Source organism: Pieris napi, chromosome 20 (genome assembly GCF_905475465.1).
Source record: "Pieris napi chromosome 20, ilPieNapi1.2, whole genome shotgun sequence".
NCBI lineage: Eukaryota > Metazoa > Arthropoda > Insecta > Lepidoptera > Pieridae > Pieris > Pieris napi.
The window spans coordinates 9,674,925-9,691,595 of record NC_062253.1 but is presented as its reverse complement, the minus strand read 5'-3'; the positions used below and the strand labels follow the sequence as shown (position 1 = coordinate 9,691,595).

Genomic DNA, 16,671 nt, shown 5'->3' with positions numbered 1-16,671 from the left:
AATAAAAATCTAACACAATAATAATAAAATACTAAAAACCTTTATTCATAGAAAATATTTTTTAAATAATGATTTAAAAACAGTACAAAAGATATATATTTACTTATAAAATAATAGCTTTGAACTTTATCTATATCGAAAAATAAGCAACAAACAATTTTTTTCATAACAATTCGATTGATTTAGGAATGTTAGGTACTTCATGAAAGAATAATGATGGGAAACTATTGAAACCAAAGCTTAATTCACATAAAATTCAATTTTTTTAAATTAAATGTAAATGAATTACCTACATCTTTGTTAACAATATTTTTTTAAGAGATCAATCATGCATCCTATATAAAACACCGTTATTTATTTGTTTTAAATTTAAAAAAACAAACAATAAATTTTTGTGTTAAATTATCACTTGTTCAGATAGTATAAATCTTTTCAGTAATATGATAATTTTGATAACCTTCGCAATGATTGGGAAAATTATCATTATCAAGTCAATCATAATACTTAAACATAATTAAAAGCGATATTATTTAATTTCTTCGTAAATTTTGAGTAAAATATCACATTTATTCTAAAGATGCTTATTAGAAAATTAAATTTTACACATTCAGGCAAAATAATAGTAAGATAATTATTCTTATACTGCTGCGTTTATGGCTTAGTCTCATTATTTTACTATCTATAAGCGTTTAGGCGAAATCAACTCCTGTATCCAACAAATCTCGTATCATCATATTGGCCTTTCGAGGCAATACACGTAGAACATTGCCCAAAAAGAGCATGTGTTTGGGTACTGAAGCCTCGACGTAGTTTCGACGAACACTGTCTAGTACAGCTGTAGCCGCGCGGTCTGGCGTTATAGTTCCAAAGTAACTTGGAATTCTGAAAAAAAACATTTTATAATTAATTTCATGTTCTTAATTTTGTCCTACCTTAAAAGAAAATAGTATATGCGACGAGCCGGTGTGGTGGTTAAGCGAACTAATATATTTCTTAATGCTATGTCATTTTTACACAAAAATTATATATATATATTTATATTATATTAATTCAGATCTGTTGAAATCTGAAATCCCACAACGGTTCTTTTTCCGCATAGACTGCGTGTTTTTCCCGACGAAACCGAGGTTAATTATTATGAAATTGATTTAAATATATAATCTTAATTTATAAAAGTCTCGTGTCACAATGTTCGTACCCATACTCCTCCGAAATGGCTCGACCGATTTTCGTGAAATTTTGTGCGTATATCGGTTAGGTCAGCGAACCGGAGAACATCTATATTTCATCGCCGTAAATGTCTAGGGTGGTCCACCCGTAAATTTTATTTTTTAGACAATTTTTTATGTTTTTACATTTTTATGATACAGCATACAAAAATACATACAACCCTTAATTTTAACCACTCAACCCCTATTTTTTATTATAGTAGATAGTTATTTTTATTGAACTAAAAATATGTTTCCAAGAAATACATGGCAACACAACGTTAACAAGACTGAAAACTCAACCAAAACCTGGCCTCCAAGGCATATTAAACTTTCCTGTTTTGGGTGGTGCATGTGTTGCCGATTAAATATGTTTATTTTACTAACTTATAATTATTAAGGTTTTCTTTTTGCAAATACGTAAATCGTACGACCAATTTCAATGACATTGGTATCAACAGGATAACAAGGTCAACTAGTGAAATCAGTGGATAATAATGTATTTTACAGTGTTTGATATTTTTGTCTACTTTAGCTAAATGTAAAAAATTTACAATGGATTTTTCCAACATGATGTTGGAAAAACTTAAACCTTTAGGCTAATATAGATTCTTAACAATATACAGATATTATGCTTTCTAGTTGATCTTAATTAAATTTGAAGATATTTAAAAAAAAATACATTTTTAACTTTAATTAAATTCTACATACTTAGCTTCCATATCTGAGTTCTCTTTCACTATGAATGGGTAAATGTGAGATAGTGTTATATGAACTCCATCAAGCCTATTAACCCTGAGATCTTCCATCAAGGACTTAGCAAGACCCTGAACTGCAAACTGTGCCACACTCAATGGCATCAAGTCCTTGTTGTAACTCAACCCGGCCACCGATGTTAGAGCAATTATATGGCCATGATTTTTCACTTTCATTTGGGGCATTAACTGATCTATCAGCTATAAAAAAATAATTATAATGTATATGTACACCACTATTATAAAATTATTTAAAAAAAAAAGATTATCTGGTGCTAGTCCTCCCTTCGTACTATTTTGAAAAACTGTGTTACTTTAAATTAAAGTTTACTCTTGGAGTAAATTGAACATTGTTTTCTTTAATTTTATATTTAAAAGTAATGAATACAGTAGTGGCCAGAAAGAAACAGAATTTGGTAGAGCTATTTTGAATTTATTTTTTATAGAACGGCGGGCAAACGGGCAGGAGGCTCACCTGATGTTATTAGTGATACCGCCGTCCATGGACACTCTCAATGCCAGAGGGCTCGCGAGTGCGTTGCCGGCCTTTTAAGAATTGGTACGCTCTTTTCTTGAAGGACCCTAAGTCGAATTGGTTCGGAAATACTTCAGTAGGTAGCTGGTTCCACATAGTGGTGGTGCGCGGCAAAATCTTTAAATTTTGGAACTGTACAAGAAAGTCGCATACCCAAATATATGAGTTCAAAGTCAAATCCATCGTAACTTGTATATCTTGTGGTGGGAGAGATATCAAAGACCTAGGACTGGGTACTCCGCAACAGTGGAATAGCATTGTAACAAATCCAATGTCCTTCTCAATAAACCTGGTTAGAGCCAAAATATTCCTCTTCTGGGTAATATCACAACAGTAGCCATGAACATCATTGTTTCCCATCTCTTTTATATATTCTATAGTCCTTTTATTATTTGACTCATTGATATCTACGCAAATAACTGTAGCTCCTAAGTCAGATAGTTGTATGGCAAGAGACTGGCCAATACCTCTACCTGCACCAATAATCTGAAAGAATAATTTTGGATACAATTACAGTTAAATCTAAAGATAGAAACATTTTAACTTTTACCTATCTTGTGTAAAGTATGTTGTAGTATATTCACAAAATATATAACTTAGTTGATATAATTTGTATTTAGTTTACACAAATACTACACATTTAAATAAACCTTCTCCATTTGACTTCATAGAATTTATTATATTATTGATTGAAGTATGAAATATTTACATTAAAGGTTTACATTTTACTTCCTTGGTGAACACCAGATTTGATATAAGAAGAATGTCATTTGATTTATTTGCTTTTGAGTCTATCACCCCAAATGATACTGGACTTACCAAAGCTGTTTCATTTTGCAAAGACTTCATAGGTGGCGGTACAAAGAATTCATACACCGATTCAATAATAGAGATGATAGTATTTATGTAGACAAAAAATATGTCTACCATCAGGACACATAGTGAGTACACACGCAGCAACATTTGGAATGGCAGCATCGGGTTTAAAATAGTTCTTATTAAGCTTTTACTTTCTGGAGACTGTAAAAAAACAACAAGAAATGCAAAACTAAAAAAAAATAAGAAATTAAAATTATAGAGGTAATGAATAATTGAATTATTTAGAGACATAGAAAATCTCATTTGATAATTAATAAAGATGTGTTTATGAGGGTAGTTAATATCCATACATTTATAAAAATTAAGAATAAACTTTTATTGTATTAATACATAAATACTTTTAAAACTTACCATATTTATTTAAAAAAGCTTCACTGGTTACTTAATAATAAATATCTGTTAGTTACAACCCCTTAAAAATATATATAACCAAATTATTAAATTTTAAATAGTACTTTTTATATGATACATATGGGTAAATTGATAAAACTGATTTTAATTAAATAATAATCAAAGCGGATCTTACATGTCAAGTGCAATGCTTTGTAAGATAAGATTACCGATATGGTATTAGGATAATAAATTCAAAGGGACTCTACACAAAAAGATTGATATTAATAAGTTCTGATAAGAAAACGAATTATTTATCATAACAAATTTACTCACTTGAGTTGCTTATATGAAATGAAGTACGAGTATATATATTTATTTAGATTATATTATAGTAGATATAAAAATGTTAAAAAGAAAGGTAATGGAAATTACCGGCCAACGGTTACTGGTCAAAGGTCGTCTAAACTCTAAACTAAATTGTAACTATTCTGTATATGTACAGTGGCAAAATTTGAAAGCATAACATTATTGCAAGATTCAAAGAGTATAGCATCACTATGTAATGTAACTTAATTCATGGAATCGCTGTTAGACCAGTGCCGATAATTTTTGAAACCTAAAAAAATTACAGTAGGATGAAACCCATTAGAAAAGCAGGGGAATATGATCAAAATGAAAGGAAAAATAAATTACGGTCGATCTGAGGTCGGGAAGGGGTAGGGGGGGAGTTTTAAGGGTAAAAAACGGTTTATCTCGATTTCCGGCAAAACTAAAAGTCCTATCGAAGAAAGTTAAACGGCAAAGTTGTAGGTAATAAAAATACCTAAAACTTTTGTATTCACACATTTTTCACATAACCTCAAAATTTATGTGAAAAATTCAAAAAACCAAGTTTTTGGTTTTTAATTATCTTTTACAAAAATATTTTTTTTTAACGAAATTTGGTGAAAACTTACCTTTCTATGTCCCAAATACGCTGTAATTTATTTGATTAAAAATATTTATTTGTTCACCTTATTTTGAATTAATATCGAAAAAACACCCTAATTTTCAATCGAAAATTCTGACGTAAAAATTTCAGCTTTTTTCAAAAAGTTGGTGTGCTTTTAGTTCGTTGAAATCTCTACTTTCCTATGGTAATATATATTACCATAGTAAATCTTCTCAGAAAACGCAAAAAAATCGTATGCAGTAACGCCCAGACCCGTCATCCCCTTCCCTACTTCTCTATGAATCTTCTTTAAACTATAATCAGATGCCTATTTATTACTATTTTAAGATAACTTATATATACCTGAGTGACCTAAAAAAAAATTTAGCCTTTAGATGGGCTAAAATTTTCGTATTTCATAGAGAAGTAAGGAAGGGGATGACAGGTCTGGGCGTTACTGCATACGATTTTTTGCGTTTTCTGAGAAGATTTACTATGGTAATATATAAATATTTTTTTACCATAAGAAAGTAGAGATTTCAACGAACTGAGAGCACACCAACTCTTTGAAAAAAGCTGAAATTTTGACGTCAGAATTTTCGATTGAAAATTAGGATGTTTTTTCGATATTAATTCAAAATAAGGTGAACAAATAAATATTTTAATCAAATAAATTACAGTGTATTTGGGACATAGAAAGGTAAGTTTTCACCAAATTTCGTTAAAAAAAAAAATATTTTTGTTAAAGATAAAAATAAAAAACCAAAAACTTGGTTTTTTGAAATTTTCACATAAATTTTGAGGTAATGTGAAAAATGTGTGAATACAAAAGTTTTAGATCTTTTTATTACCTCCAACTTTGCCCTTTGACTTTCTTCGATAGGACTTGTAGTTTTGCCGGAAATCGAGATAAACCGTTTTTTACCCTTAAAACTCCCCCCCTACCCCTTCCCGACCTCAGATCGACCGTAATTTATTTTTCCTTTCATTTTGATCATATTCCCCTGCTTTTCTAATGGGTTTCATCCTACTGTAATTTTTTTCACTTTTTATTTATTTTAAAGGCTATCTGCACTGGTCTTAGGTCTATGTGCCCAGTGGCTGCCGAAATTTTGTATCTTATGTCGGTTGTCAAAGTTCTTTCGTAGACTACTATTTGCACCTTCTTCTCCATCTACACGACACTGGCGAAGTACCTTGTGCCCAGTTGGCACATATAAAAGCCATTAAAAAAAAAAAAAAAAAAAAAATTTGCACCTTCATGAAGGTAACATCTGTCAATTGTCAAACGTTATGGTGTTTAGTGTTTACTGTTTACCATTGTTTAAGTTGCAGTGTTTTGCTATTTACTATTTAGAAATAGAATTTCTATAAATCTTAGGCAAATATTATACGATCATGGCCTTTGTATATCAAGGAGATGCTGATTTAGAAGCAAAATCCAAGAAAGGTATTCATTAGTTTAAAAGTCCTAAAAATTTACAGAGTAAAAAATGACAATCATAAAATTGTGTATTTCAGCTGCTGAGCGGATTTCTGAGAATATGCACATCGTCGCTAATGAACCTTCGTTAGCTTTATATCGATTACAAGAACATGTTAGAAAAGCTTTGCCACCAATGGTGGAACGACGTGTGGACGTCACAAAGCTGCAGCATGACCTACAAGGACGATGCTATGATGTCGAGTATGCTCTGAGGTAACATATTATAACTTTAATATAACCACTTCTTCAGTTCGTACCATGGTCACAATGCGTAGGGGTGACGAGAATCTGATGGACCAGATGGACTGATCAAGTCAAAGACTTGTCCTCAAAATTATACACCATTGTAAAAGAAACGCAGGACTGAACTTGGTGAAGGAAAATTATTTCTTCCAGTTCAGTAATTTTTTTTTTTTTTTCTAAGTAATTTTAGTAATTTTACCGCAAAATAATTATTTATTATTACTATGTTCTTTTATAATTAGTAACTTTAACAATGCATCTTAAATATTATTAAATTGCAAAATGGCTTTTTAAAAATTTATATTAAAAAAACTGGCTAAATACAACTTTAAATTTTTCAGTGCTGTGAAATCAATGGATGCAGCAGCTACAAGCTTTCAAAACATCCAGGAAATGATAAAACAAGCAATATTTTTAAAACAACAGCTTAAATATGAGGAGGCTAGAAGAAATAAAAAAGATACAAATTCTGTGTACAAACGTCTCTCTGCTCACATTGTTCTCGATTTGCCAGATCTTTCTGATTTCTCTATGGTCCGTGAAACCACTAATAGAATAGAAAATATTATGGCTCATGCAAGAGGATCTAATAACGAGTTGCATAGATCCCATACAACTTTGCATTAAGTTTTTAAGGCTTAAAATGAAATCAAGTAATATGGTGAGCCATAGCTGTATTAATCAAAGATTAGACATTCAAGTGTTATATTCTAAACGCGCCGTCTATTTAAAAATTTTACATTCCAATTGCCTAAATGAAATTTTTCTATTACGGCTTAATATCAGAAAGTGTTAAATGTTAGCTTAAAAGTGTTTCTAGTCCTGGTTTCTCTGAATAGTTATAATTATAGGAGTGACTTTCACTGTGTGGCTTTGCAGCGACTGCTTAATCATACAGATTGTTTATCAAGACTAATTTTTACATTAAATCTAGTCATTACAAATTAGTAACAATTAGTCTTGATTATAAATAATAAAAGCACTTTACATATTAGCTTTAATAACATAAATTGCTTATAATCACGCTTATTTCAATTAAAAATAAAACAAACTATTCACTTTTTTCTTCATAACCTTCCTTTGCACTGGTAGGCATAAATCGCTATGTTGCTTTATGACATACCCAAAACGAGAAAATTTCTTCTTTTTATAAGTATTAACACTCATTGTATATAGAATTTGTCCATAGAGGAATGGGTGTGGTATATTGCTAACTGCTTTTATCTATGAAAAATAACAGACCACGGGAGATCCTTCAGCTTCGTGATATAATACCTCTTGTCGAATCGTTTTAAATTGTCCAATGTGGCAGCAGTGGGGCTTTTTATAGTCTTTTTAAAATATTTTGTAAATATGGATGTTGCTACACCACTCTCGGAGCCTTCTGTGCTTAATATGCTGTTATATATGTAATCTATGGGCACAGCAGAGATAACATATGAATATACAATATGGTGGTTCTCGGCTTGAAGGGTTTCCATTCTTTGAAATATTTTTGCCCAGTTTAAATCAGAATCTAATATTTGGATGTTAACAAGGACCTGTAACATTTAATGAAATTACAAAGCTTTTTAGAATGCCCTAATTTTAACTACGTGTTCGATGATAAATTATTTGTTTTGTCAATCGAAGTCTAACCTTCCGCTTTTCTAACGACCGAATTGACGCGGATTATTTATTACGCGGGGCTAGTAGATAAATGCTGTTAGAATCGAATCTTGGGTCGAGTTTATTACGGGTCATCGCCGCTTTAATTCCTATCATTAAATTCACGCATGAGATGCAAAATCAAATATTGAGATTTAGATTGTAGTGCGCGGCTCACGCCATTCTTGCGGCACGCTTGCGTTGCCCACGAAACTTTTAATACCTTTCAAAACAGGAAAATTTAGTGATTGTAGAATCAAACCTAAAGCCTTTAGACTAATTAAGAACATAAAATACTGCCTCGTCTACCACTGTAAAATCTCCACAGTACCTCATTGACATCATTAATAATGAAGTTCTGAAAATAATGCGAAAACATTCTTTCAACATTGACTTCATTCTTGAGATGTACTACTACTGTGTAGCCAGGGTCGCTGTTGCGCGCCACGAGATTGTCTATGTAATCAATGTCATAGATAGTACCATCGAATAGTATTGCAAGTCTGTTCGTTACTGGCATATGGCTTTCGACACTAAAAAGACAATATTATTCTATTACTTGGGTTTTGTTAGTAAGTATAAATTCTAAAGCTTCTAAGCTCCTTCCGGATTCTTAGCAAAATCTCACTATAGGACCGAGGCTATTTTTAAATTGTTTCTTATTGTTTCGAGACAAATACTGGTACTTAAACTCGGGAACGTTTAGAAATACTGGCTGAACTCGTTAATTCGATTTTGGAAAAAACTATTTTTTTTTCATTTTTCCATTCCATTCCATTTTTAATTCAAATTAGGGCCGATGATTCAATACTTCAGAAACTACTACGGTTTTATAAAAGCATTCAATAATTTAGGGAGCGTTCAAGTATTACGTAACGTATTTTGGTGGGGGGGTTCCTTTTGTAAAACGTTACGATGCGGGGCGGGGATTAAATTACGCGTTATTGTTAATACTTTTTTCGACTTACATTACATAATAGTACCTAAAGAGTCACTAGGTGGTCACGAAACGTTTTACTATACTTGGGTACATTACTGTACTTGCGTACTGAATAACGTTACGGCGAGTTACATGGGGGGGGGGTCAATAATCTCCAAAAATTGCGTTACGTAATACTTGAACGCTCCCTTACTTGCTAGACGACAAAATTACGGCGTGTCCACGTTTTCTCAGGTTATTTATGATTGAGTACATAGCTCGTCGCACAGAGTATTTTTGGTATGCAGTGAACTCATCAAGAATGATCACTGGTGGAGCGCCGATCACAGCCGCCAGAAAATGTAGGCGCGTTACTTCTTTGGGCTCCAAGTGACTAATTGTTGTGTACGTGTAATTGTGAAGCTCTGTAAACAGTTAACCATCACCATCGCCTAGGCCAGCCCTGCGATTCTGTAACTCACTTTTCGAACTCACGAAAAGGTGGGAGCTTGTAGTTTATTGTTTATCAATGCCAAATCATAAAATGACTGCTTCACGACTGATTTCAGAGCGACCGCCGATGCGAAAACCGCTGTGTGAGTTCGAAAAGTGAGTTACAGAATCGCAGGGCTGATTGCGGACGTAGAAAAAACTTAAAAATTACGTGCGCTATACTTAGCTACTTCCAATAAATGTTTCTTTATTACTACTAACTCATATTTTCGTACGATTCATAGATTTTTCATATCTCAGCTATAGTTTATTACATAAATAATATTCGAACTAGGATTACTACTATGTTGGATGTTCATGCGTTTATCTACACATACACATGAAGATGTATTGTGCTATATAGTACTACGACTTTTGTGTATTTTGTTATTTATGTCCCATAAAATAGAAGTCACAGTTCGGTCTCATTAACTGATAAATTTCAAGGCAAATCTATCAGCCTTCTATATAGTGCACACGTTGGTTTTGAAGTTTAAAATATTCGTTTCCTTTCACAGTACAAGATAAAGGCAATGTTACTAGGTTTTCAACGTATGACCTCACAGGGTTGAGTCGCACTACGTGATATTTTTCTTAGTGTGATATAGAGATATTAATACGTACCTAAAGCGTCAATGTAGTTATGAACTTCCTCCTTAACTCGGTTCTTAGGTATTCCTCTTAAAACAGCGATCAAAGCAAGAGCATCATACACTGTCATCCATTCTGGTAGTGTCTTGTGTTGGCAACTTAGAGTTATATTACGGCTATACTGTAATAAATGTTGTTTGCGCAGGTAAAAGTATTGAGATTTAGATGAGCGGATCTGACAGATGTTGTCCTGTGCACACGCCTTATATAAAAACATCTAATAATGTAAATCATTCTAGACTCCACTTGAACACACAAAAATTTCATCAAAATCTGTCCAGCCGTTTAGGAGCAGCAGCGCCATCTGCTGGTCTAATTTGTGAATCATAACCATCCAGAGCGCCACCCAAACGCATAGAAAAAAAATCATTCAAATCGGTCCCGCCCTTTAAGAGAAGTTCAATGACACACGTACTGTAGGATCAATATACAGGATGGCCAAAAAGTCGTGGATCAAACGCAAATAGGGGATAGAACTCATCATTACATCCAATCTAGTGGATATTATGAAAAATATACAGGATGTAGATTTTTTCGAATTTTAATAAGAATAAGTAAAAAAAAGTCAATTTTCTTATAAAACGCAAAATAAATTATAACTCTGCAGGGGTTGAGCTTCGAGACCTCCCGTAGAACCTCACCTATCCCCTATTTGCGTTTGATCCACGACATTTTGACCACTCTGTATAAATGTACTAAACTAATGTGTATTCTGAATACGAGTACCTAAACATTATTTACACATTATCATGGCACTCATAGCCATGATGCCATGTCCACATAAACTGTGACAAAAAATATACGTATAATCGATAACATCCTCCTTTATTTTCATAAGTCGTTTAAAACTGCCATTATTCCGTTTTTTGAACTTAATTTAACTTGACACACTGTTGGGTGTGTATGTTAACGTAAAATTGTAAACACCGTTAGATTGTAATCTATCTCGCGAGATTATAAACTGTCGAAAGATTGTGAACCTCAGCTTACTGCTTACAACTTAACATATTATTATTCGGTAGATTGTACTACACTAACTTAGTTATCATTCAAACTTCTTTGGTCAATTACAGATTAATTTTACTTTCCAACAATTTCATATAACTACCGAATAATAATATGATAATATGAAGCAGTTCGTTGAGGTTCACAATCTTTCGACAGTTTATAATCTCGCGAGATAGATTACAATCTAACGGTGTTACAATTTTACGGTGACATGTATAAGTTAAAATATCACCAAAGCAAGATGTACATTAAAAAAAAAAAACTTTCCGGTGTTGCCAGGTATGAAATCCTGTAAAACTCATGAAACTATTTATAAAAATGTATTAACCAAGTAGGGATTTCTGTTCAAACTCCATTTGGAGGCACTCCACAGCCGTCCGTCACTGGGTAACCTAAAACCTGTAAAAATAATTTCAATAAAAGAGAGGAGTTGTTCGGACCTTCAGCCGAGTTTCATCATCGGACGTCAAGGCAAAATACCATCCGTATCAACTTGACGTCCGTCGTTCCACGACTGAGCGTTTCTTAGACAGTTATTGCCGCGCACCACCACTATGTGGAACCAGCTGCCCACTTAAGGATTTCCGAATGAATTCGACTTAGGGTCATTCAAGAGCGGACCATTTCTTAAAAGGCCGGCAACGTACTTGCGAGCCTCCTAGCAATGTGTGTACATGAGCGGCGGTATCAATTAACATCAGGTGAGCCTCTTTCCCGTTTGCCCGTTACATAAATAAAATAATAATAATAGCTTTATTATACGAAATCATGTTTCTCTGGATTGCGACTTAGCTTATTTTTTTCACAGTCTACGATTAAGAAGTACGTATAGTACGTTCAAGAGCAATATTCAAAGGCCGGCAACGCACCCACTAAAAATGGGTTTCTATGGGCTGCGAAGACTGCCCTTTTTGGTCGTCCCGCAAGCTCGTTTGCCCCCCTATTTAAAAAAAAAAAACATTCGATGCTTTAAAACCTGTGTAAGTACCAAACTAGAATTCCCTAAGGAATTTGGTACTTTTGAATTTACGTTTTAATATACTATTGCTAATCACCTGCTACAACTTCACACAGCTTCAATCTTCCGTGTTTCAGTAAACCAGAGATTGCTAATGCCTCCCCCTTCCCGAGCCCGAAGTTAACGTGACGTATCACATATACGCCTTGCACCCTTCTAGAAACATCCTTCGCTAGGAGATATTCCCCAAACGTGTCTCCTTTCACAGCTAAAATTCAAATATGGAATTTAATTACAACCTACAAATGATCGGTGATGATTGTATTTTACACGCTTTATATTAGCTTCACCTGTATGTATGTATGTATGTATGTATGTAGCCGGCTCCTTCGGACTCGATTTTGACCCACTTTTAACGGACAGATTTAATTCAAACTTTGCGCAACTGTCAAAGATCGATGACAATGCAATAATCAGAAAATAAAAAAAAATTAACTAAAAAATAAATAATAGGTAAAAAAAAAATAAAAGACACGCTTTTAAAGCACATCAAACTAAAAAGTGAAAAAATAATTCCTAATTTAGGCATTTATGGTAATAAACAAAAAATACTGGTATTATTGTGAAAAAGCGTGGGGCGCTCTGTGCCATATTTTTCGTCTATCGAGCAACCCAGTTTAGTTTTTTTAAACTATTATTTATTTTGGGTGATATTCAGAGTAGAGACTTAACGCTAAGTATGACTTCCGTATGTCAAATGCAACACGACACATTTACCTCTAAATCTGGACGTTAATTACCGATCCGATTTAGAAACTTACAACAGTACTTAAAGCTTCTCCACTACTCCGGCATCCGGTTTTTAAAGATCCGATAATTTGCTAGATCGGAACGCGGTGTTTTATCGGACCGAAGTGATCGACGCACCGCGCATACAACCTGGGTATTGTGTAAAAAAACGAAAAATATAATTGATCGTAGCAGCCTTGCGATTCTGTAACTCACTTTTCGAACTCTCACAGCGGTTTTCGCATCGGCGGTCGCTCTCAAATCAGTCGTGAAGCAGTCATTTTATGATTTGGCATTCTGAAAAGGTGGGAGCTTGTAGTTTATTGTTTATCAGAATGCCAAATCATAAAATGACTGCTTCACGACTGATTTGAGAGCGACCGCCGATGCGAAAACCGCTGTGTGAGTTAGAGAATCGCAGGGCTGGTGTCATTCTATAAAAAAACGTCAACTTTTCTTTCACCTTGAACTAGCATTTCATGAGAAACATAAAATGTTCCTGATAGGCACCTGTTCCTCAACAGAGGATGTACCCAACAACTCTTCAGTCTTCGAACGTATATCAATATAGCTAAAAGTTGTTGACGATTACTCGTTGTGAATCGTAAAACTGAGGAATTTTAATAAAGCACTGCGTCACGTCTGTTGCGACGGGGTGACTAATTTTTACTGATCTATTATAGTCGGATAAAATGGAGAAGCATAATCCGGCCTTCCAATATTTTTCTCATGACTGATTCCGGTTTCCGACGCCGGACCGGAGCAGTGGAGAAAGGGCTAACTCTGACCTTATTATGATAAATACTTACGAGTTTTCGACATCATTTCCTTTCTCTTACTTAGAACATCTGCTTTCTCTTGCTTAACTCCTTCTGCCTCTCCCTCCGGTTCCTTTAGGTCGAAGTAAAGACATTTCAGGACATAGGAACAAAGTCTATGTATGTATTTATACTCCCATATTAGAAGGAGGGTGGACAACACACCAGCTATGGAGAACATAGCATAAATTTCCATTCTTACACCTGGTGGCTTCAAAACATAGTACTGTTTTGAGAAACACTTTTGTAGCACTCCGCATTTGTCTGCAAAAACTTAAACTTTATTTTGATACTAGAACATTTCTAATGGTTTTATTTTTAAGCACTGTATTATTTGACTATTGTGTGGTTGCCTTGAAGAGATCGCTCGAAAGCGATAAGGCCACGCGTTGCCATAGTCATTTAATTAATTGTATTATATTTCTGTATGCAACGAAGTGTTAATAAATAAATAAATAATTTAAAAGTCAATACTAATCCACATGATTGGCTTAAGTTTGTGGGGGTGTGTATGTATTAGTAATATTAAAACCTTAAAAAAATATGTTTATTATAGAACATAAGATATTACTATATTATTGTTATCACTTATTCCACGTCATTAAATTATTAATACTCATCGGCAAAGAAGACAGAGGGTATACGCCGAGAGAAAAAGCCGGCGTAAAAACTCTCGGTACTCTTTTAAAATAGCAAAATCATCAAACACTTATTTTAAAACAAAGAACTTAGCCTATCTAGCACTAGTCCCAGGCCCTTTTATCAACTAGATCACCGTTAACTTTATAGTAAGCCTTTTTACACAGCTTTTCTTTAATACATTTCTTTAATTTATTAAAAGGCAGAGATAAAAGAGCCTCTAGGATTTTATTAAAGAGTATCCCTTTTCCCAAAAAAGAATGACTAACTTTAGATAGTCTAGTACGGGCAAATTGCAGCCTGCGTTTGTTCCGAGTATTAACATTGTGCGTATATTCTCTTCTAGAATTTCTATGTATTCGATTATATATAGATATATATAATAATTTCTTTCATAGCCGAAACCTGGTCTCAATAGTATTTGTCTAAACTAATTATTAAGGCGTCCGGTCTTGTTCAAATAGAATTCGACGGTTATTAAAAATCATAAAATGATACTTACGGCAGCATTTGTGAAGAATTTTTGACGAACAAAGATTTTTCCGTTTAAAAATATTACATTCGCTGTTGTAAAGGAAAATCTTTTTAATTTTCACAAAAGCGTAAGCAATGTTGAATTGAGGCGAAAAACTCAAGAAATTTAGTGCGTAATTTAAAGCGTTACCATAGAAAAGCTTTGCAATTACTGTTGTTTCACCTGAAATCATGCGAATTACACGCCATATCGTCTATAGAATAAATGATTGAATTCATTTTCAACTTTTATTTCATGAAAAATCTTTATCTTCGGTATTTTTTAACTTCCAATAGCGATTGCGATCCCAACTTACTGAGCCCGAATTATATTTAAAATATCTATCTCGATCTTAACTATAGTTATTTGTATAAAATTGTATTAATTTTAATAGGTGATTCGTAATAAATTTTATTTCCAATGGAACCACTATTCTCTAGTGTCTTTTGTCTTTATAATTAGTCTTTTTTTTATGGCTCTGGCACGGTTTGTGCATTAGCCAGCGTCAAGTATGAGATTTTTATCATTCGTGCTTTTTGCCTTAGAAATTCGATCATATCCTCCATGTACGGTTTAGGCACTCGCCCGGTACCGCACAACCCTCCCAAAGGCCGAGAACAAATTTAAATTAAATTAAAACTTGCCCTCGTACCGGGAATCGAACCCGGTACCCCTCACTTAGCTGCCACTTAATAAGACCGCTAGGCTATGAGGCCCCCAATTTCTCTTGCAAACATATATTTTTAAAACAACCATTACTTACCAAAAACAATGTTGACCATAACAAAAATCATAGAATTTAGTGCCGGGTATGGACCCAGACTAAAGAGGTACGCTTGCGGTATGCATCCGATTCCATATACAGCCAGAACAAATGAAATTATTACTGAAAAATCACCATCAACGTTATGAAAATATAAGTGAGAAAATGTCCTAAATTATTTAAAATTGGAATGTATGCCACCATCCTTTAGGGAACGTTTACCAGAATATTAATATCATAAAGCCTAGATTCTAGCATAATAATTTACCGACTTTGAAAATTCTTTTACCAATAAAATGTTATTTGTGATATTAAAGAAAAAAGACTTCTCTGTAGTTGACGGATTTGTCAAATAAAAAATGGTAAAACTATAACGTTTCTTACAAACGCTGCCATAACGGTGAGAAGTATATTCTTGAGTTTTAGAGAGCAGCCTTGCGATTCTGTAACTCACTTTTTGAACTCTCAAACAGAATGCCAAATCGTAGAAATGACTGCTTCACGACTGATTTGAGCGCGACGGCCGCTGCGAAAACCGCTGTGTGAGTTCGAAAAGTGAGCTACAGAATCGCAAGGCAGTTGAAGAGCTTGATAATGCCTACAAAAGTTTTGTTTAGACATATATCTAACCGTAAGTCGTCCGCCGCGCCTATCTGTTCGCGAAAAACTCATAAACACTGCGAGTCTCGCTTAGTTAGCTGTATATATATCAGTATGGAGGTACTTGCAAAACTAAGAGTTACGAGAACAGGCTATACTTAAAGACAAATTATTCCTTTAGGTTTAAAATTTTGATTATTTTTCTTATTATGGTGTTTTTTTCGTTCATAACTGTTGATTGCCTGTAAGTGCTTTTCAAACTAAAACATTGTATTTTCCTTTTATGTACCAACGTATAAGGGTGCCTAACTGAGGTTCATCATAGGTTAATGAAACTAAATATTCACTTACCAAAATCGACCACACCAAAGTAATGTGGTGCTACTAAGATCATGATAACGGCCATGGCTCCAGACATAATCGCCACTAGCATCCAATACATGAAGAGATCGCATACAAACATTGAAAACCAGTATCGCAATGGAGAGAAATTCATGGTATAG

General features: G+C 33.8%; 3 protein-coding genes across 6 annotated transcripts; 1 reads left to right on the top strand and 2 right to left on the bottom strand.

Annotated features, from left to right (window-relative positions):
* Positions 1 to 78: 78 nt before the first annotated feature.
* On the bottom strand, positions 79 to 4,219 carry LOC125059505 (17-beta-hydroxysteroid dehydrogenase 13-like). 4 transcript variants are annotated; one of them, XM_047663954.1, is made up of 5 exons: positions 4,143 to 4,219; positions 3,318 to 3,518; positions 2,652 to 2,984; positions 1,920 to 2,164; positions 79 to 882 (listed from the first exon to the last, which is right to left on the bottom strand). In XM_047663954.1, exons 2-5 carry the CDS (start codon positions 3,474 to 3,476, stop codon positions 690 to 692), a joined length of 930 nt encoding a protein of 309 aa, XP_047519910.1. In that variant the 5' UTR covers positions 3,477 to 3,518; positions 4,143 to 4,219; the 3' UTR covers positions 79 to 689. The 4 variants fall into 4 exon arrangements, with proteins under 4 accessions (XP_047519910.1, XP_047519909.1, XP_047519911.1 ...); XM_047663953.1 differs by having other exon boundaries at positions 4,044 to 4,201; XM_047663955.1 differs by lacking the exon at positions 4,143 to 4,219 and adding an exon at positions 3,904 to 4,027.
* Positions 4,220 to 5,904: 1,685 nt separating this feature from the next.
* Positions 5,905 to 7,424, top strand: LOC125059849 (BLOC-1-related complex subunit 8 homolog). Its single transcript, XM_047664491.1, has 3 exons — positions 5,905 to 6,091; positions 6,163 to 6,340; positions 6,712 to 7,424. The coding sequence occupies exons 1-3, from the start codon at positions 6,040 to 6,042 to the stop codon at positions 6,995 to 6,997; spliced, it is 516 nt and encodes a 171-aa protein (XP_047520447.1). The 5' UTR covers positions 5,905 to 6,039; the 3' UTR covers positions 6,998 to 7,424.
* LOC125059848 (phospholipid-transporting ATPase ABCA3-like) lies at positions 7,354 to 13,919 on the bottom strand. Its single transcript, XM_047664489.1, has 7 exons — positions 13,644 to 13,919; positions 12,143 to 12,313; positions 11,416 to 11,486; positions 10,053 to 10,200; positions 9,151 to 9,361; positions 8,349 to 8,550; positions 7,354 to 7,911 (listed from the first exon to the last, which is right to left on the bottom strand). Exons 1-7 carry the CDS (start codon positions 13,846 to 13,848, stop codon positions 7,591 to 7,593), a joined length of 1,329 nt encoding a protein of 442 aa, XP_047520445.1. The 5' UTR covers positions 13,849 to 13,919; the 3' UTR covers positions 7,354 to 7,590.
* Between the last annotated feature and the right edge of the window lie 2,752 nt (positions 13,920 to 16,671).

What these genes read in the sequence shown, in the direction of transcription:
- LOC125059505 (XM_047663952.1), bottom strand. An exon ending in TGCAAAATGAAACAGCTTTG is followed by an intron (nt 2,985 to 3,317) that starts GTAAGTCCAGTA and finishes TTATTCTTTCAG; the next exon opens with ATTATTGGTGCAGGTAGAGG. An exon ending in CTTTGAACTCATATATTTGG is followed by an intron (nt 2,165 to 2,651) that starts GTATGCGACTTT and finishes ATTTTTTTATAG; the next exon opens with CTGATAGATCAGTTAATGCC.
- LOC125059849 (XM_047664491.1), top strand. Translation starts at nt 6,040, where the DNA reads ATGGCCTTTGTATATCAAGGAGATGCTGATTTAGAAGCAAAATCCAAG. An exon ending in AGAAGCAAAATCCAAGAAAG is followed by an intron (nt 6,092 to 6,162) that starts GTATTCATTAGT and finishes TGTGTATTTCAG; the next exon opens with CTGCTGAGCGGATTTCTGAG. An exon ending in GATGTCGAGTATGCTCTGAG is followed by an intron (nt 6,341 to 6,711) that starts GTAACATATTAT and finishes TAAATTTTTCAG; the next exon opens with TGCTGTGAAATCAATGGATG.
- LOC125059848 (XM_047664489.1), bottom strand. Translation starts at nt 13,848, where the DNA reads ATGGAAATTTATGCTATGTTCTCCATAGCTGGTGTGTTGTCCACCCTC. An exon ending in GCTGTGTGAAGTTGTAGCAG is followed by an intron (nt 11,487 to 12,142) that starts GTGATTAGCAAT and finishes TTATTTTTACAG; the next exon opens with GTTTTAGGTTACCCAGTGAC. An exon ending in GTAATTTTGTCGTCTAGCAA is followed by an intron (nt 8,551 to 9,150) that starts GTAAGGGAGCGT and finishes TTGTCTTTTTAG; the next exon opens with TGTCGAAAGCCATATGCCAG.